Here is a 20,769-nt window from a genome sequence, read left to right on the forward strand (position 1 = left end):
TTCAACTTCTGTTTGTCACCATAATCCAAAACATCTGTAACAATTGGAGACTGAAGACTTCTTTGTTGAGTGAGCAATTTTACAAACGCACAAAGGGATCCAAATAATTATTTCCTCCCACTGTATACGATTTAAAAACGTGGAAACTGAGTGAAAATAATCCACAGGCTGCTGACGTAATGTTTGGTGTGCGTTTTAGCCGGCTACACAAAAGCCACGAGACATCTTGGGTACAAACGTGAACAGTCTTTATAGAAAAGTAGAAAAATATAGGAGAGTACGAATTTACAGAGGAGCGGAGTCTGTCGCTGAAACAGAATTCAGTAAGTGATCGATCGTTGGCAACACTCAAAATATCCGCACTCCTTACTACTATTGGGCATCCGCATCTTCCTTGACAATCGTGCCATGTTTTGGGCGGGTCAGTCAAAAAATATAATACAGTATAGTGTTGAGCCTCAGAACCCGATACAGGGTCGCAGTCAGTGGATGTGTGGCGCAAAGGTCACCCAACTCAAATTTCATTGCGATGGTTCTGTCACGTTTGGCTGTTTTGCTCAGTGTGCGGCGGGCCTAAATTAATGCACAATTCATCTTTTAAATGCTAATCCAGTTCACTTTATTTATGTATGTATTTATTTTTTATTTTTTTAATGCCGGCAGTGCTCCGCGGTCGTGTTGGGAAGCGGATACGCAAAGAGGGAGAAGTCTAAAATGTATTTGGGCAGGAGCTCCCTGAGAAGCTTCTGCGGCAGGCTGCAAAGATAGTAGTGCAGCGTCTCCGCCGTCACGGGCTTGTACCACGCCTGCCTCGCCGGGAAGCTGACGTGCGGCGGCACCCCGACGCTGCGCAGCACGAACTCGGCATCCCGCTCCAGGTGCTCGTAGGAGCCTATGAAGTCGTAACGCAACGCGCACGGCTGGCACAGGTTGTACATGGGCATCCAGTGCTCGTTCATGCGCTCGGCGTCCTCGTCCAGAAGGTAGCGGACGAACTCGGCAAAGGTCACGTCGTCGCCGGCGATGCGCAAGCTCTTGCCGGCGCGGTTCTTGCGGTAACGCTTGACGATCTCCGCCCCGTACTTGCGCTGGTACGACTCGATCTCGCCGAACTTGTTCCTGTACGCGGAGAGCAGGCGCTCCATTGGCTCGCGCACGAACATGAACTTGAAATAGTGCTGCAGACGGTAGCGGATGCCCTCCGGTTTCATCGAGGACAGGAAAGTCAGGTCCCTCATGTGATCCATCTTGATCTTGACGTCCACGCTCTCCAGCGCGCCGCCCAGCACCTTCAGCACGCGCTTCCAGTTGGAGCAGGCCACCTTGGGCACGTAGCAGTACAGGAAGCGGTACTCGTCGTTGACCAACACGTGCTGCAGCAGCGTCCTCCTTTGCTGCGGCGTCAGCGACCACAGGCTGTGCGGCATGTTCTTCTGGCTGCACATGGACGTCAGGGTCCGGTTTCGGATGTCATGGAGGATCTGAACGGGATTACAGTCAGGGCGCAGGTGAGCATTTTTGCAAGATTTGCCAGCAGGGCCTTCTCTGATCTACATTTCCAATTGAAATGATCATATTTCTTCCATGAAATGGTATTCATTTGTTCCCAACAGTCTATTCTCATCATTTTATAGCATTTTTCTTTGTTGCACTGTTTCCAGTTCTTGTGGAATATATATATATATCTTTTTTTTTTTTTTGTCTAATCAGATTGCAGCCTCAATGTGTTTGCCATGTGAAGAATTCTAGCCGAATTTTTCTAGCCTTGCTGAAATTAGCCTGTTTCGCGGAGGTCCTCTACTCCGGGGCCAACACTGGCTCCGCTTTTCGTTACCATGATTCCGGAGGTGGAGCTAGGGGGTTGTGACGAGGCTAGCGGTTACAACTTGTGGAAGCTGCAGCCCGGCATAAAAATATTTTGTACAGATATTGCAAACCTTTCATATTGGGCCTTTTTACTTATCAGAGTTGAATCATTACTTGTGCTTTTTAGCATTTATAAACTACTTTTGCCACTATTGTGTATATAATTGACAGTAAAACTTCATTTTTACTTTTGTAGTAAAACTTTTTTTGACTTTTCTACTTTTACTTCTGGAGACGAATTAGTACTTAAGTAATAAGTACAGGAGTTAAACCACCGCAAGTAAGTAAGTGAGTAAGTAACTATTTCCACCAGGTATAGACTAGTGAGAACTTTTGCCGCCTCTGGTTATTAACGCCTACCTAATAATATGAGCACGCTTAAGTCTATAACTTGCACCAATAACCCCCACACCCAAGAAGCCTGGCAGCTCGACCCCAGCCCTTACCTGCAACTCCACGTCCTCCGCCGCAGGCTCTCGTTGGCTGGTGTGCTGCCGGCCGACGTCCAGCCTCCTGCTTCCCCGGGGCGAAGGTGTCTTTACGCCGCTGAGCATTCCTTTCTCGATCATGAGCAGCAGGCCTCCGGAGGCGACGATCACCACGAACGTCAGCACGGACGGCAGCACCGCGGCGGAGGAGTGGCGGCGCGCCGCCGAGCCCGAGCTCCGAAAGTCGGGGGCCCGACCGCCGCCGCTTCTCTTCGCCGAGTCCGGCCTTCGGGGAGCCATCCGCCGGGGCGTCCGAGCCGCTACAAGCCGCCTCTGTGAACGTTGTTCCTCAAGATAACTGGCCCAGGATCACCAAACAAAGGGCTTGGAATGGATGGATTTGTCTTTTTTTTTTTTTAACCTACCACGTACCCATAGTTAACTTTTACCCAGACAACATCCACGCGTAGCATTTCCTGTGAGATTTTCAAAATAAAACGCCCAAATTAGTTTGACACGAGAAATCAAGTAAGAATGTACGTAAGCGTATTTTATTCATTTGGATAAAAAAAAAAAAAAAAAAAGCTCCCGTTTTTCTGAATAATTTTTTTAGGGCTTTGTTTTTTTGAATATTTTTTTCTGTTTTTCTGACTTTTTTTCTCCCTGTTTTATGACTATTCCCCCCCCCCCCCCCCCCCCCCCCCGTTTTTCTGAATTTTTTTCTGAGTTATCGGGACACATCGAACTCACGCGATAACCTGCAGTTCGCAAGTGACTCTTTGTGGACTTCGTAGTCAGCAACATGACCGTCGTATTTAGTTTGATCAAGTTTTATTTTGATATGGGTTTAAGAGACTGGGAGATACTCCTGTCTTTGAGTCACATAGATGGTATTGTTATTAGTCATTAGAAAAAAATTGGTCAGAAAAATAGAAAAAAATAGTCCGAAAAACAGGAGGGTGGGGGGGATTACTCAGAAATAGTCATAAAACAGGGGGGTCAAATTTGACAGAAAAATTGAGAAAAATAATTCGTCAGAAAAACAAGAAGTTTTTTGTTTTTTTTATCCAAGTGAATGCAATACGCTTCCGTAAGAATGATTAGAGGGAATGGTTAAAATGTTATTCGGGAGGGAAATACGAACTCTAATAAAAAACAAAAAAACATCCGGTTGGTAATTTCAAAATTAAATATTATTGAAAGCGTAAAATAAACTCGCATTTTACTGTCACGTCGTAGCTTCCAAGTTTAATTCCTTCCGTGATCAAGCTGAGTTGACTTTTATATCAAATCAATTTCCCCCATTGAAGTCAATTGAAATGCTATTAATCCATTCCCCCCCCCCCAAAAAAAAACTTTTTGTTTTGTTTTGTTTTCAATACAAAAAAAGCACTGCACTGTAAAATATAAAACATAATAGAAGAGAATGTAGGCTGGTTTTACAATCAAGCCAAAAGTCACACACATGCAAACACACACACACACACACACAGTTCTGCTAGATGTGCCCTATGATTGACCGGTCCACTGCTTTTTACTCAAAATCTGCACCTTTACTTTTTTTGCTGTAACACTAGATGCATTAAAAATGACATTTCCGTGTCTGCACATTGACCAATGCCGTTTGAAATCAGAGCATTTGTGTGAGTACTTTCGTTATCTAGTATACCATAGAAATGACTGATTCTCAAATGAAACTCAAAAGCTTTCAAAACAAATCTGTTGCCGCGCGGAACACTGCACTGTTACGTCTCGTACTACACGTCAGTAATGTTGAGCCCGCGCAGTCTGCCCCCTCCCTGAAAGCCTATTAGCGTGAATTGAGAAGACCAGATTCCAATGTTGTTAATCCTTTGCACACAACCCGCAACACGTTTCCCAGTATGAATTGTCGATAATAATTGATTCTAGATTCCGATATTATAGATATACATTCTGGTGTTTTATTGTAACTTTTGAGCCAAAGACCGGATGCTTGTGAGTGGCAAGGCCTTCTCTGCTGGCCTTAACACTATCGGAAGCATTGACCTGGATTTGCCTCAAGAATGCCTCTGCTAGCTTAATGCTAACACATCATGGAAAACACCATTAACAGGCTAACAGTTAGCATCGATAGTAGTGGTGTTATAAACCTGTAATAGCTATCGGCGACAAATGGTGGCGCAACACATGTAGACAGACAATATCACAATACTCAAAAGGCATATATTCTTTATCCTCTGGGGGGGGGGGGGGGAAGATTCATATTATTGCAGTTTACTGAGTCCCTAAGAGTAGTGGTGACTCTCATTCGTTTGTGTCTGTATGACTCTTATTATACTGCCCCCTGGTGGCCTAGGTGAGCACACCAGAAGGAGCAGCACAGTGAATGAATTGAAGCATGAAATCATTAAACGTGCAAACTGTTTAATGAACATTCTATTCACTTTTGTTATTTATTGTAATATCTGTTTTTGATCAAGTACAACATTTGCAATAACGATGTCCCTTTGATGAACACATTACGTTTTTTTGTTTTTATTCGTGGGAGTTTGAGGCTGAGGTTGAAACGGATTAATGGCATTTCAATTCATTTCAATGGGGGAAGGTGACTTAAATCAGTGTTACCCAACCTTTGCTCAGCCAAAATCCATATTTGACTTAAGTAAAATATTAAAGCACACTGCCAAACAAAAAAAATGTAAAAAAATCAATAAAAAAGTGGGTACACAGGTTAATTATGTGCCTGTTATCTCGTGGAAGAGCATTTCAACGTTTTGCCTGTCACTATACGTCGCTGGCAAAGATCGAGGATTATTTGTAGAAAAGAATTTTCGTACAAATTTTGCATGTGAAACTGAATAATAAATGTCTCACGGCACAGTAATGTGCTACGTTTTCATAGTGACCCCCACTTACCCCCCTCCTTTCCTTCTTTTCTGCCTCCCTTGTGTGCACCACCACATCCTCCTCTTCCTCCTCCTCCTCCTCCTCTTCTTCCTCCTCCTCCTCCTCCTCCAGGCGCGTGCAGCTGTGCGTGTGCGTGCTTCTCGCTGTCTGGTACGCGCATCATCATCATCATCATCATCATCATCATCACCGCCACCACCATCCTCCTCATCCTCGGCGGCAACAAAAGCGTCGAAGAGAGACAAGAGAACAGGAAGGAAGGAAGGAAGGAAGGAACCGAGCGCGCGATCGCCGTGAGTCTCCTCCTTTTTTTCTAACCGCCGTGCGATGACCTTGTCACCGCATCCCCACACCTCCATCCATCCTTCCATCCCTCCAGCCGTCCTCCCTTCCCCTTCCCCTTCCCCTGGCGGGCGCGCGCAACGTGCGTCAAAGCGTGGAACGCCCTTGTGCGCGGGCCTAATTGCCAAACGGCTTTGTGAGCGTGCGCGCGTGTGTGTGTGTGTGTGTGCTGCCAAAGCATCCAGACAGCCCGATATTTAAATGCCAGCAGCAGCGTCATATGTACCAAAAAAAATCAAATAAATACAGGGCCACAGTTGTTGTTGTGTGGTGTAATGGACGCGTGGCTCGGAGCAGCCAGTCATCTGCCATTTAAAAGCTTTACCTATTTTTATTTTTTTTTTTCAGTGGCGTCTGTTTGTCATGAAGACAATGCATCATTTTAGAGATGTGGAGGTTTGGAAGGCCGATGATTGCACCCCCCATACTAACACCCTTCCCTCTCTCTCTCTCTCTCTCTCACACACACACACACACCCTGATGAAAATGAATTCACACGTTTGTTTTGTTTTTGTTTTTTTAATTGACTGTTTTATTTCAAAGCCGTTACAATCGATGCTGCATTATTGCCACGGTTGTTGTCGGCAGGATGACAAGACGACATGCTCCTTGTTTGATTCGCAGAGCGCTCAGAGACAAGCCGCTCACTGTACGGATTCATCTCTCACAGTTATGACCGAGTTATGTAAAGGCCAGCGCGGATTGTTATGCTATGAAGAGCAGGTGTGTGCGGTCGCGAACAGCCGTTCTGCACGATGCAGGTTGACGGAGTCCTCCGGGTACAGATGCCTGACCGCAAGGAGGGACCATACGGGACCGGGTTGAAAGCGTGTTGTGTAATTCTAAAAACAAATGAAAATTATAATCAGTGATGACCCACCTCCCGCCCCACCCCTCGCCTTGTAGTTTAGTAGCCCTCGGACCAGTGGCGGTTCTAGACCGATTTCAGTAGGGTAGGCAGGGGGGGGGGGCGGTCCGGTCCAGTCACTTTGTTGGTACATATACAGTAAATCCATTGATAGTGGGGGCAAGCACAGTGTTGGGACAAATCTTCGAAAATGATCATCAAACTTTGAAACCATGCTCCGCCCATTGACGGCGTTGACAAAAAAGATGGGCCATTTAGTATCGGCCATCTGTTTTAAGATATCCGCTTGTAATTGGGGCTCATTCGGGCTAATTTCCTTGTAGGAGTTTATCAAAATACAAATCCTGGAATTGGCGCAAAATGGAAGGTTTGAACCAAAATGGCCGACTTCCTGTTCGTTTTCAGGCATGTTTGGTAATTTTGTTTTCATTGAGTGAGTTATGGGGGGGTATGTTCGATTTCACTAAAATCCCAAATGTTTTCATTAGTGAGTTTTCAGGTATGCTGGGGCCCCACAAAAAGCCGCTAAATTTGTCAGAAGAAGAATAATAATAAACAGTGATTCAAATGAAATTGGAGGTTCCTCCAAAAAGCCTCAAAATGTTTACGCCACGAATAAACCAATCCAAATGTTTGTTTCGTGACTTATCCTCACTTTGAGATCTCGAGGGGGGGAAAAGTATTGTTTTCTACGATGCTAAGATGGGAGACAGCTGTGCTCCACGCACGCTCGACCTTTGTGCCTCACCCCTGTCTACAATAACAAAAACAAAAGCATTCCATTATGTAGCGGAAAATAACATTTAGATTGCTGCTATTGTCCACATGATGTACAGGCAGCACAGGTCAAATTAAAGGAAAAAGCTCAATCGCTTTGCATCAGTTGTCATTCAAAGCCATTAGTTGTTGCTGTGATATTGCAGGAAATGGACTTCTTAATTGCTCAAATACAAATAATTGCCGTCTCTGGAGGGCCTGCCCACCCGTCCAGTATCTCGTGGCAACACCCTAGTTCTGCCCCCGTTGTCATAGCGATAAAAGCCTGTAATGTAAACACCCTACCTCAAATAAACAAATCCTATTCAGCTCTAAAGACAAGCTTGATTGAAAATGTAGTTAAACATAACACTCACTGTAAACATGGGGGCGCTAATATTTTTAAAAACAAACACCTCACCTCAAATAAACCATTTACTCTTGGGACAGTAAAAAGAATACCAGGCGGTTCCACTAGGGGGCAGTACATACCGTTACCACCTTACTTTACGTCATCTGATGCCACCTTGCGTCTGGTCTTTACCGCAACGTACATTACCTTTAAAGGAGAGGTGGCATCTGTAAAGCTGATGTTTACTGTGAAGTTGAATTTGAGGAACTTGGCCCCATGCATACTTAAATTATATACAATATCAGTAAATATTATGATAAAAATGCATCAGTACAAAAAAAACACACAAAAAAACAAGCAAAAAACAAAAAATGCATGCCACTTTGCAGTTGTGTGAATAAAGTAAAAAAAAAAATACAACAAAAATGAAATGAATAAAATATGTTTTAAAATAATAACTGAAAATGAAACAATAAGAAATAAAATAAAGTACAAAACAATTCAATTAAATCAAAATGCCATCAAATAAAAAAAAATGTATGAAATAAACCTTAAAATACAAATATTTGCTGATTGTAATATAATTAAATAGATAATAATCAACTCACCTGGCCACAATTTGAGGAAAATAACAATCGTAACTGCACCTTAAATGTTAATTGCGGTGCCCCACATGATCAAACACCATACGCGCACACGTGCGAGCACGCCTTTCTGTTCGGCGACACAACCGGCGGCTTTGTGCGCGTCGGCCGATGCGAAGGATGAATGCCCTTCTGTTCCACCGCACTGTGCCTCTCCAGCTGCGGGACAACGTGTCACTTTGTGCCTCCTCCGGACACAGCAGTGCTATCGGAACGCGCGCACGCACACCAAATAGATCAGCTGACCAGCTACAATATGAGACTATGAAGTCGTGAGCACTGTAGTGTACCACACGCACACACACACACATGCAGCCGAGTGTCACTGCATGTGATACCTGACTCCAGGTGATGCCCTAGTTGCAAAGTGACAGCAGGCAGGTGGAACACTCCCCAGATAACATTGCACACAGAGCTGGACGGTAAGAAGGCCTTTTTATATATCCAAAACAATGACAACAAAAACACATGCAGATCCTTAAGATCTCATTGCATCTTCTCCTTTTTGCATTTGTTTTGTCATGTGTTTTTTGTTTTGCGTCCGGGGGGGGGGGCTGTCTGTTGTGTTCCGTGCACACTCCAACGCTCCGCTTAACCGCCGAGCGGAAAATCTCATGTCATGCGATACGCGGCGACACGCTGCCCAAAAAACTCTACAACGTCGTTCACTACTTGGTCTGTACTGACATGCAGAATTTCTGTGACACCCCCTTTAAAAACCCCGATGGGAAATGAGGCGCTCAGAAGGAAAAAGCCTCCATTGTTGTTGTTGTTGTTTGCTCTGCTTTGAATGAAGACACATTGTGCAGTTCTGCTAAAACTGCCCGTTTTGACCAAAATCTAGAATTTGTTTCTTCTGACAATTCCAGTCATGGCTAAAAACATTGCCAGTGTTTTTAGCCATGACTGTATAAAAAGACGCGAAACACCTTTTTTTCCCGAATGTCTGACATAAAATCCAACTCAACTTTTCCTCTTTTAGGTCAATTAAAATTACCGAAATTATTTCGATTTGCTGAATTCCAGAATAATGAAAGAATGACTTTTTTTGGACAAGTATATACTATATAATGGACAATACATTCATGGGTAACATGATTTATGGGTTTACAATTGGAAATGATTTCTTATTGTCATTACAGTGGTGATGATTACTACGGCGACTAATGATTATTCAAATAATTACAGCCCTTTTATGTTTGCATTTTTTTGGGGCATGTTGAGATACATTTGCAATGTGTTTAAAAGGAGTCTTTTAATAAGTTTGAAGCATGTTTGAGGGGTAAAAGTGTTTTCAAAATGGGCCTTTATCACCCATCGCGGGTGGGTTGGGAACGTATCCACCGCAGTAAACGGGGGTTCACTGTCGTGTCTGACAGCATCTGGTGGCGTTTGTTTTTTCTTTTTTGTCGCCTCACCACCCTTCCTCCATGCCACCTTCCATGCCACCCTCATGTTCCACGTGACCCGTGATACTAACAAAGGCAAACCTGCTGTTCTTGTGTCTCTTGTGACCGTTTCCTCCCGCCAAGCCGCCGCCGTCGCAGAGGCCTTCGAGGCGTCCGTGGGTCTCAAAGTTTGAAAACGAGCCCGCCCATGTTCCCTAAGGTTTTACTGCACTGGTGCGCGGCGCTGTCGAGCTGCGCGGCCCAAATAGGTAAAATCGTGATGTCCGTCTGCTTTTTTTTTTTTTTTTTTTGCTGCTCTTTTGCTGCTGGTTATGGCCGCCGGGAGCTGCTGGTCGACGCGCCAGAGCCACGCTTTGCGATGCTTTTTTGCGTCCGGCACGCATGGCCGCTCACCGTGCTTCCTCCCATCTCATCTCCAGCTTCCCGATTTGCCACGTGAGGCATTTTTTTTATTATTCTTTTTTTTGCAACTGTTGGGACGGAAGATGACGTGTTGTGTCACTTCCCATGCATCCGGAAAGTATGCACAGTGCTTCTGCTTCACCTTTTCCGCATTTTTTCATGACAGCCTTTTTCCAAATTGGAGTACAGTGTTCCCCCTATACATGACGATTGTTTTTGATCGAGCCATCGTTTATATCAGGGATGTTGGATGCCACCATTTTTCAGACTGATACCAGTATGAGTATTCACTCTTGAGTACTCGCCGAGTCTGGCTACCACCAGCGCTTTTTGATACATACGTTTTAGTTAACACAATGTGAACAAAGGCCTTTCTTTTCCGACGCACATGATGATGTGCCCATGTGCCGCCGCAGTGTAGCGCCAACTACTGGCGCGGAGGACTTACTCGATGTCAGATTTGTATCGGCTACCCGATGCGTCGAAATGAGGCCGGTATGGGTCCGACCGATACTGATACAGCGAACCCACGTTTTTGACGGGGGATACATTCCACACCCATGTGAAAAGCCACGATATAGAGAGACCACATAAAGTCGTTTCAACTTATTAACACAAATGTTTGAAGGTGTTCTCTACCTCCCCTTCCTTCCATCCTTCACTCCTTCCTTCTTTGCTTCGTTCCTTCCATACATCCTTGTTCCTTCCTTCCTTACACATGTCTTCTTTCATAAATGCCAATTTTACTCCCTTCCTTCCTTTCGTACCATTTTGTATCCTTTCTTCCATCCTTCCTTCCTTCATCCCTTCTTCCTTGCTTTCATACAACTGTATTCATGTTTCCTTCCCTACATCCACCCTTCCTTCCGTCCTTCCTTTTTTCCTGTAATACGTCCTTGTATCCTCTCATACTTCTTTTTTCCTCCCTTCCTTTTGTTCCTACATCCTTGTTTCCTTCCATCCTTCTTTCAGACCATCCTTCCTCCCTTCCTTCCTTAAATCAGTTAATTTTAAAAGTGTATACCTACTTTCGGCCCAGCCTGCAGATTGTGATGTACCGTGAGACTGCTTCTTACAAAATCACCCCACCCCTACCCATCCTTAATTCAAGCCTCCCCCATCTGCAGTTGAGTAAATTCCCACGCTTCCTTCTTCTCGCCCCAGCCGAGGTGTGCTGCGGTGCGACCATGGCGACGGGCGCCACGGAAACCGAGCACGGCATGCTTTTAGAGCTAACCCAGTCTAAAGGCACAGGTAAAAAGGACCTGATTATCTTAAAACTCATTCACTGCCAGCCATCCCAGTTAACATGGACATTTGACTTCTAAAGCCGTCAATGGCAGTGAATGTGTTTTAAAGAGACAGTGTTGTTGTTTTTGTCCAACACCTTCCCCACCCCCACCCCCACCCCCACCCCCGCATCTTTATTTCTTTAAAGAGCTGCATGGTGTGCTTTGTAGTGATGCAACACTTTGACTTTTCCTGCTTTTGCCTGGTGGTTTTGAATCTTGGAGGGGGACGCTTAGATGGAACCGAAGGCCTCCTGCTGGTTTCCCGCCAACCTCCCTCGGGCTGACTTAGCTTCCACCTGATTGGCCGCGTCAGATGTCCGTCCGGCGCGACGAACCATCAGGGGCCCTCCGGACGGCTCGAACACAGGAAAAAGAGTGGCTGGTCCTTTCTCGTTTCACGCATGAGTGTGTGAGCCGGCCCTCGGCATTAAGGTCTTTCTTTCGTGGGCCCGAGAGACTTGGGAAAGGGAGAGACGGGGAGAGAATAGACAGACAGGCAGAAATGTAAAGGGGAATCATGCGGACACGTCACGAGCCAGTATATATTTTTTGTTTGTTCTTGTTTTTCTTTGTGGGGATTGTGTTGTTACTTGTGTCCGACCCCCAAGAAATGGATTGCACATTGTCAAGATGGTATCGCTCTTAGGGTCACTGAGGCACACAAACCACCTGACCACAATCAGGTGGCAATCCTTCAGGGGGTAAACAAAACAAATGTGAATACCCAATTTGACCCGCTCAAATGGTATAAACCCAGGTTGCCGTGCAGTGTATTTTGGGGTCTCGCTACCTGCTAGCGGTCCATTTCAACTTGGTTTGACTCCACAGATGTTTCTGGGTTAATTTGACCTGAAACGTGTCGAAAACCTGTTGAAAATGTTTCCTAAATGTGTGAGGTGAAACATTTTCATCGTAAATGTGGATGAAAGCGGCGAAACAGACGATGGTTCATCCCGAAAATGGACTTAATTCACTCCCAGATGGGTCAGTTTGACACGCGACATGACAGGTGGATTAAAGATGATGTTGCGCCACAATGTTGTGTGCCTCCAAGTTTATAACGGCCATAATAGTCCTTAATAGGTAACAGGTTTATGATGCATTTGTATTTAAAAAAAAATAAGGCTAGATTACAGTAGAGGACTGCCTTTCTAACCTGAAGGAGGAAATCCTGTACACTGGAGCACTTTGAAAGGTAGCCATAAAATTATGATTTCATGACTTATTCACATACTTTATGGTTTTGATGTGATGATGTCATGGAGTCATACAGGAAGTGCCACTGGTTTAGGATCAGATTAGAGTAGCGCTATTCCTCGCTTTGCTCACGGGGTTTTCGCTCTCCCCCTTGCGTCCCGTTAAGAAGAAGACTCAACTCTCTTTATCTGCTGTCTTTTCATGTCATTCATCTGTCAATCATTCAAAGTCACACATTCCCCAAAAGCCCCGCCTCCCTTGCTCATTATCTGGCCGGAGATATAAAAACTGATTATAGATACTGCGCCGCTATCACGTGGGTTTTTCTCTTTTTTTTTCCGCCGGCAGAAAAGCGAAGGCGACAGGGCAGGTTCCAGCCCTTGAGACGTCTCTTTGGGAAGAAGAAGCACAAGAGGGAGGCCCAGGGGGACTTTGATGGGGCGCAGCTCAAGGCCAGTTTCTCCAGCGGGGAAGTGTGCAATGGAGTTGTGTCTGACGGCAAGAACGCCAGTCAAAGTCTAAGGTAAGTGGCCCGCGCTATCCAGTGATCTTGCTGGAAAGTGAAAGTGTCGCTATCCATAAACCAGCTGCATTTTTTGCAGTCAGTCAGCAGTAAGGATGAAAAGATTCATGGAACCCGTTGTTGAAAGTTATTTCAATCAATACCGTATTGAGTCTGTTACTGGTCTTACTGGAGACGTTTGAAGACTTGAAGACTCCCTCCCACATGCAATCGTAGCAGGAAATCGATTTGAATGTATAAACTGACTGCGGACTGTTTAGGCGACGCTGTGGTCCTTCTGTCCGCAGAGAGCTGAATCCCGTTGGATCTCGAGCCCTCTCGCACGACAGCATCTTCATCCCGGAGGAGTCGGCCAATCAGGCCGGCCCGGAGCGCACCATGTCCCAGGAAAACGTCTCGGACAAAGTGAAAAATCTGCAGGTGAAGCATCCAAGCACAGAACGTTGGGGGGGGCATATTGCATTCAGTGGGGTGTCGTTTTCACAATTTCCCGTGGTGCTGTTTTGAAATGCAAAAACTGACGGGCAACACAAGGGATGAGCGTTTTACGATCGCACCGACATATACAAAGGTTTCAAGATTACGAATGACGCACAATGGACTCCATTGTGGTCACACGGCACAGGAAGGCACACTCAATTGCCACCATAATTGCTGATCCTCAATTGATCGTTTTATATTGTGGGCCTATAAGTGTTAGTTACTGTAAATCTGACTTTTCTGCCGTGTTTAGTCCTAGCTTGGCGAAACTATCGTGAGCCAAAGCATCGGCAGCAGACCTCCTCACATGCTGTCAATCAAAAATCGAATACAGTTTCTGTTAGATTTGTGATTGGATGAGCAAGTTGCTCTGCGCAATGAAAGTGAGCGTGGGTGACGGCGGAACTTCCGCCTAACACAAAAACAACCTTCTGCCGCGGGAGTTCAGTTGAGCAGAAACTAATTTGATGTTTTTAAGCGTGGTGACTGCCAAATTGAGAATATGCTGTACTCCATTTATCTTCTGTCCATACTCAAAATGTTACCTTGTTGCTCGCGCAGAAGCAGATCGCGCAGACTATCAAGTTCGGCCAGAAGCCCCCCTCTCTGAGAAGAAGCGAGGGGGATGAGATAAGTTCCGAGGAGGAGGAGGCGCCGCAGAGTCCTCTGAGAGTGACAGCGCAGGTCGAAACGGAGCCGTTAAAAGCGGAGACGACGGTAACTCTGACGACTCTTCAGTTTCGTGCCCAGTTTGGTGATGAAGTTGAATCTAGATTTGCATTTTGTCCAGGTCCAAGCGGCTCCGCAAGCGAGATCGCACAGCACTCCTGTGAAGTCCCCCAGGTCCAAAAGTGTCCTTCCGCCCGACGGTACTATCGAGTCGGTTAACCTGGATGCCGTTCCGCAGTCGGTGTCTCTCCTGGACAACACCGCAGCCAAGCATAAACTGTCTGTCAAACCCAAGAATCAGAGGGTTTCACGCAAGCATCGGCGGTTCACACAGGTGAGTAAGCATCATTTTACACCAGGGGTTCAAACATTTGGGTCAAGGGAATGCTTACATGGGAGATTTCTCTGTATGAGGCCACCTTCATAATCCTAAACCATACTTACGCATCCCTACGACCTCCAGGAACTGTCCCTCCCTGGCGTGGTGCAGGAGGACCCGGAAGTGGCAGGTGTCACCACGGAGCACCGACGCAGATCGTCTGCAGAAGAGTACCTGGAAGCCTTCAAGAAGCATCGAGTTGAAGCGGAACGGCTAGACGAGAAGAGGAAGAGGGAGCTGGAGGAAGAAGAGAGGAGGCAGCGAGCTGAGCAACTGAGGATCGAAGAAGAGGAGAGGTGTCGTAAGCAGCGGGAAGAGAAGGAAAAAGAAGAGAGAAGGCTCCATGAGGAAGAAGAGAGAAGGATGAGGAAAGAAGAGGAGAGGAGGCAGCAAGAGGAGGAGGCAAGGAGGCTGAGGGCAGAGCAAAGAAGGAAGGAGGAAGAGGAAGCCAGGAGGCAGCAGGAGCTTGAGGCTCAACGACTATGTTTGGAGGAAGAGGAGATCAAGAAGAAGCAGAAAGAAGCCGAGAAGCAGAGGTTCCGCGAGATCCAAGAGAAACGCAAACTGGATTCGGAGGAACAGCTGAAGAGAATGGCGGAAGATGAAGGGGACAGATGCTCGGATGCTCAGGAGAGGAAGAGGAGAGCTGATGAGCTTCGCTGGAGGGAGATGGAGGAGCGGCAGAGGCCTTTCTCCTTCCAAGTTTCCTCCGGAGAAAAAGAAATCCTCTTTCCGAAAGTTAACCTGACGCCCGTTACGCCCCCCTCGGGCGTCCACGGGTCGGCCGTTTCAAGAGAAGGCATCAGGTCCTCCTCCGAAGCTCCGTACTCCCCCAACCGGCAGACTTCTCCGTACGTCCCCCACACCGCCATCCTGGTGACCGGCACCCAGCTGTGTGGCACCGCCGTCAATCTGGACCAGATCAGGGATACTGCCTGCAAGTCCCTCCTGGGTCTCGTTGAGGACCGCAAGGCCCAGGGAATGCCGCCCGCCAAGACCAAGACGTCGCCTGACTGCAAGTCGGCAAAGACAAAATCCCTCACTGAGCCCACTGAGCCGGACCCGCTGGGTGCAGCTGTCTTGGCTGAGTGGGCCACCATCAGGTCCAAGATATTCAAGGGCGTGGAGGAGGGCAGTGAATACCCAGACCCGAGCAGGAGCCAACCTCAAGCCAGCCATGAAGACCAGCATGACTTTGCCCACACGCACCTGAGGAAGACCATGTCCGCTAGCGCCAAGTTCTCCATCACGCCTGCCAAGAAGAAGTTTGGAGATTCAAACAGGAACTCGGAGTGCTCCTGTCCCAGTGCGTCGGACGATAAAATGGGAGAGGAGGCCATGTCGTCTGACGTGTCCACTTCCGCTTCGCCGGCCACAAGCCGTAAAGCTCAGAATAGGATGAGTAAGAGCGTCCGCCTCATAGATAGACCAGAGGACGAGTGTGTGTTTGCCAAAGACCTTCCATCTTTCCTCGTTCCCAGCCCTGGAGCCAAGCCCGAAGGGCCTGAGTGGAAGGCTCGAGATCGTAGCGGGTCAGCGGAGCCCGAAAGCAGAATTGAGGGTGAGGAACCGAGTCGGGATGGCGAGGAAAAGCCTTCGCCGTTTGGCATCAAGCTAAGGCGGACCAACTACTCGCTCCGGTTCCACAGCGAGCAGTCCACGGAGAAACGGAAGAAGCGCTACAGCGCCGGAGACAGTTTTGATGGCGTCCCCTCGCCCCTGACCCCCATCGATTTGGACTCCGACGCCTCTCCGGTCTTTTCCGACCCATCCAGTCCAACATCGCCTCAGAAAGAAGCCAAGTACTCCCTCGCCTCGGCCTCCCCCGTGTTGTCCTGGGCTGGCTCAGGCAAATCCCTCAGCCCCAAGCCACGATGCGACGGGCACCACGTGCCCTCCAAGCCGTCTCTCTACCACAGACCCCCCGCATCGCCGAAAACCGCCGAAGAAGTTCCCACCTCTCCTCCATCACCGCTGCCTAAAACGAGTCACAGCGAGACCGAGGACTCGGTTGGCCCGAGTCAGCCCACAGCGGTGGCCCAGCTACATCGGAGCAGCCAAGGTCAAGGGGACGACGAGCCCAAGGAGAAGAGATCCTTCTTCCAGTCCATCAACATTCCCTGGAGGGATAAAATGGACAGGAAGACAGAGCTCATCAAGAGAGGTCAGAGTCACTCAGTCCACATAGTTCCTCTCAAGTTTAGGGCTTACATTGGGTCGGTCCTCAGTTTGTGGTGGAATTCCCACAAAAATGTGAACACAGCTCTTTCTCTAAAAACTGACCATCTATTATTCATGTCATATAATTTTATAACACTTGTTTCCCTTGTCGTCCCCTGCAGAGAAACCTTCGCTTCAGAGCAGGCATTCCCTGGATAGCACCAGGGTCCAGGAGAAGGAGGCGGGCCCCTTGTGGATCACGCTGGCGCTGCAGAAACAGAAAGGATTCCGGGAACAGCAGCAGAACCGCGAGGAGCGTCGCAGCCTACGGGAAACCAAGCTGGCCGAGAAGCAATCCCGGGAGCGAGACAGTGTGAGTTGAGTCCACATACCGTGCTGCCATTTGCGACCAGGAGTCACTCTCCTGAGTTGGGTCAAACAGCACTACTCATGTGCAAGGCTAAAAACAACAAATAACGTTTAAAAAGGAGCTGCAGAAGGCCACAAATGACGCCGAGACGCTCACATGTAGACTAACTGACGCCACCTCCTGATGTCACTCATTAGGCCACGCCTCTTACATGCACACATTGGTACATTAAATAATTAGACTTTATGAAACTAGCTTATGTCTTTATATGTTCTATATATTATATTTGTAGTGTGCATTTTTTCTTTCTTCGTTTTTTTTGTACCGCAAAAGAAACGTTCAATCAATCCTCACGTCGGTCTGCAGGTGGGCTTAACGATGACAATTAGCCCCACGGAGACCCGAGGTGGAAGCGGGAGCGTCAGTCCAGGTTCTAAAGCGACGACGCCGGACGATCCCAAGAGACCAGACAGCCTGCTGGGACGGTTCGAGAGGCGAGAGCAGCTGAAGAAAGCCAACACGCTGCCCAGCTCCGTCACGGGTACGCACCGCTGGCAAAAGTACTCACGCGCTGTACTGTACTGAAGTAGAAGATACATACTCCCCCCACCCCCCCCACCCTTTTTACATTTTCTTTCACCTCATCTCATCAACCACGTTGGATGATGGCAACTTTGCCTTCAGTTAGCTTAATGCTAACAAACAATGCAAAACGCCATAGACGAGCTAGCAAATACAACATCAATAGTCGCAGTGTTATAATGCTTTAAGCAATGGATATTTGAACACAAATTGTGGCGCAACACATGTAGACAGACCCTAACAATACTCAAGAGTTATATTTTCTTTATCCTTTTTATCCTGTACGACTAATGTTAGTGCAGTTTACTTAGCGTGACATAAGAAAGGGTGTAGGGTTGTCACGCTTATGCTAGTGCTAACAATGCTAACAAACGTCTTCAAAGTGGGACTGGTTTCATTTTATTCTCGTTTTATTACAGTCTTTGTTCAATTTAGTTTTAGCAAACAGATGCTAATGCTAACATGGCTAAAAGCAAAATGGTTTCAACAGTTGACGGGATCACAACTACAAACTGTTACATTAGTTGTCTTGTTTTACAGCAGAGACAGTTATTTGTACACTAGGATGACTGTAAAATGTTACTTCAAACAAGTCTTACGATGTTGACAATCTTAACATTTCTCCTTTGCTTTTTTTTTTTTTTTTTTTTGCCAGTGGAAATCGCTGACTCCACGCCGTCGCCCCCTGCTGTCAAGGAGGTGTCCAAGCGCTTCCCCGCCATGGACTCGCCACAGGTATCCACCGAGCCCGCCTGGCTGGCTCTGGCCAAGCGGAAGGCCAAAGCCTGGAGCGACTGTCCTCAGATCATCAAGTAACAACCCCACCTCCACAACCTCCCCCATAAACCCTCCTACTCCTACTCACGATGACAGCGGTCCCCAACCACCATACATATATATGTATATGTACATATATATATGGGCTGAGTCGACCACGAATAGCGAAAATCCCTTAATTGACAATTATAGTTACCATTTTTTTTGGGGGGGGGGGGGGGGAAGTGGAGGATCGAGTAAAAAAAAAAAAAAAAAAAGAAATGCAAATAAGCAGTTTTTTGGGCAAAAATAGGTAAAAAAAAAAAAATATCTGCAAATAGGCGCAATCTCAAATGGCGGAATTCAAATATGTGTACAATACGGTGCTATTTTGTCCATATTAAAAACACAAAACAAAGAAATTGTGGTGGTTTTTGAGGGGTCTGGAAAATAGACTCACGCAAGGTACCCCTGGAAGTAGTTTTTATCTGTTACTATGCCGGTCCGTCCAAAAGATTGCTTCCGGTCCGTGGCGCAACGAAACAAAAGTTGGGGACCGCTGCACTCCACTCCACAAACACACCAGCTCTGCATGGAGACGCCACACTACTGCACAACCACTCCCATCACACAGGCTGCATTCAAATATACAAATATTATATGTCAAGGTTGCAAGCATGCGGCTAACACACAAAGACACATTTTTATTCATATTGTAGCCAAACACTGGGATTGTAAATACGCAAAGGCCTCCAACGAAGAGGCGGAGCTTGCCAGTGTTAAGATGGGGGAAAGAGTCACTAAGGGTCTCTTAAAGGGCTAGAAGTGTTATTTCCACTGTGTCCGTGACGGAATGGTGGCGGGAGGGTTCTTCATCCCTGCTCGGCTTCCGGTCACTTCCTGCTTGCTGTACAATGTAGATCCGGGGTGGGCAAAGTATGTGCTCGCGGGCTACGTTCTTTCATCTGGCCTAACGAGCATTTACATTAGCAAGAGTCTTGTAATATTTGTTGTATTAGTTTTACACATTTTCAGCCCTAAAATTGGTCAATTAAAATGGATCTATTCATTTATTTTACGTTATTAGGAGTCCCGTAATATTTCTTGCATTAAATTAGACATTTTCCCCTCTGAAATTGGTAAATTAAAATGGATTTATTCATTTATTTTATTTTACAGGATCAAGAGATATTTGTTGCATTAATTCAGACCTGCCTCTCCCAAAATGATTATATTGATATATTTGTTTTACAATCAAGAGTGCTGTAATATTTGTTGCATAAATGTAGCTATTCTCCCCAAAAACTGCTTAAAATGTAATAATTTGATTTCATGTTGTTGTTGCATTAATTAAGCCATTTTCCACCATAAAAATTGGTAAAAATTTATTCATTATATTTTACATTATACTCATGTAATATTTGTAATATACATTTTGCCACACCCCCAAGTTGCAAATTAATTTACTGTAAATACAAAACAATATTTTTTCATTTGATTTTATTAAATAACTAATTCATTATAATTAAATAAATAAGAGTACAATAAAAAAGCATTAGAATGAGATATTACTATAGTAATAAATAAATATGAAATTATTTGCCTTTTTTTTTAAAACCTCCTCTACAAATGAACTGTGCCAACTTTCTCATTAAATAATTTGCTAATGGATTTTTTTTTAGTAATACAATACAAAAATCTAAATATTTTTATTTGATCAAATAATTAATTTATATTAATTCAGTAATAATACAATCACATACATTTTTATTTAAATTTTGAATGAATGAACTTTAGTAATTATTTCATTTACATTTTTTTAACTTCATCTACGAATGACCTGGACCATGCTTCTCATTAATTAAATTTGCTAATTGATGGAAAAAAATCAATTAAGTAATAAAATATATTAGTAAAATTAAGAATGTGTATACATTTTATTAAACCAGTCGTTGATATAATAATGAAATGAATGGTAAATAACAATAAACCAATATTAATAGATTAAAACAAACGATTTGACCCTTTTTTTTTTTAACCTGCGAATGGCCTGGTCCATCAGCCCTTCATAGAAATTTGAATGTGGACCTTCAGTACAAACGTTTGCCCACCCTTGATGTAGGTCCTGTTTGTAGAGCATCATCATCATCATCATTACTTCCTCCTCTTCGTCAATGTTCTTCCTGCCATAACCATGTGCAACATATGTACTGTATGTAAGACAGAGCCTTGTTTCGAACCTTGCCGGTGTACGCAGTGTTGTGTAACAGAAACAAACAAAAAAAAAGTTTGGTATCATTTGCACTTTTTTGGGGGTCCCACTTAAACTTGTGAAGGGAAGTTCTTAAATGAAAAAAAAAAAAAAAAAAAAAAAAAAAAGCTAGGAATTTAAATAAATATGTCG

At 45.5% G+C, this 20,769-nt stretch overlaps 2 protein-coding genes across 3 annotated transcripts; one reads left to right on the forward strand and one right to left on the reverse strand.

Moving 5' to 3' along the window:
• Positions 1-231: 231 nt before the first annotated feature.
• On the reverse strand, positions 232-2,771 carry chst14 (carbohydrate (N-acetylgalactosamine 4-0) sulfotransferase 14). The gene is made up of 2 exons (XM_061779616.1): positions 2,313-2,771; positions 232-1,481 (listed from the first exon to the last, which is right to left on the reverse strand). The coding sequence occupies exons 1-2, from the start codon at positions 2,592-2,594 to the stop codon at positions 651-653; spliced, it is 1,113 nt and encodes a 370-aa protein (XP_061635600.1). The 5' UTR covers positions 2,595-2,771; the 3' UTR covers positions 232-650.
• A 2,504-nt stretch (positions 2,772-5,275) lies between these two features.
• cracd (capping protein inhibiting regulator of actin dynamics) lies at positions 5,276-20,752 on the forward strand. 2 transcript variants are annotated; one of them, XM_061779590.1, is made up of 9 exons: positions 5,276-5,476; positions 12,795-12,969; positions 13,257-13,389; positions 14,011-14,166; positions 14,240-14,452; positions 14,582-16,661; positions 16,840-17,030; positions 17,394-17,568; positions 18,265-20,752. In XM_061779590.1, exons 3-9 carry the CDS (start codon positions 13,348-13,350, stop codon positions 18,423-18,425), a joined length of 3,018 nt encoding a protein of 1,005 aa, XP_061635574.1. In that variant the 5' UTR covers positions 5,276-5,476; positions 12,795-12,969; positions 13,257-13,347; the 3' UTR covers positions 18,426-20,752. The 2 variants fall into 2 exon arrangements, with proteins under 2 accessions (XP_061635574.1, XP_061635573.1); XM_061779589.1 differs by lacking the exon at positions 5,276-5,476 and adding an exon at positions 10,700-11,211.
• The last annotated feature ends 17 nt before the right edge of the window (positions 20,753-20,769 follow it).

This window comes from Phyllopteryx taeniolatus, chromosome 7, assembly GCF_024500385.1.
Source record: "Phyllopteryx taeniolatus isolate TA_2022b chromosome 7, UOR_Ptae_1.2, whole genome shotgun sequence".
NCBI classification, from domain to species: domain Eukaryota; kingdom Metazoa; phylum Chordata; class Actinopteri; order Syngnathiformes; family Syngnathidae; genus Phyllopteryx; species Phyllopteryx taeniolatus.

Bases quoted from the DNA above. Each gene is read 5' to 3' on its own strand.
- chst14 (XM_061779616.1), bottom strand. From the start codon at position 2,594: ATGGCTCCCCGAAGGCCGGACTCGGCGAAGAGAAGCGGCGGCGGTCGG. The intron at 1,482-2,312 runs GTAAGGGCTGGG...AATCCCGTTCAG, and splicing joins CGGAGGACGTGGAGTTGCAG to ATCCTCCATGACATCCGAAA.
- cracd (XM_061779589.1), top strand. From the start codon at position 10,794: ATGTTTCCTTCCCTACATCCACCCTTCCTTCCGTCCTTCCTTTTTTCC. The intron at 14,167-14,239 runs GTAACTCTGACG...CATTTTGTCCAG, and splicing joins CGTTAAAAGCGGAGACGACG to GTCCAAGCGGCTCCGCAAGC. The intron at 17,031-17,393 runs GTGAGTTGAGTC...GTCGGTCTGCAG, and splicing joins AATCCCGGGAGCGAGACAGT to GTGGGCTTAACGATGACAAT.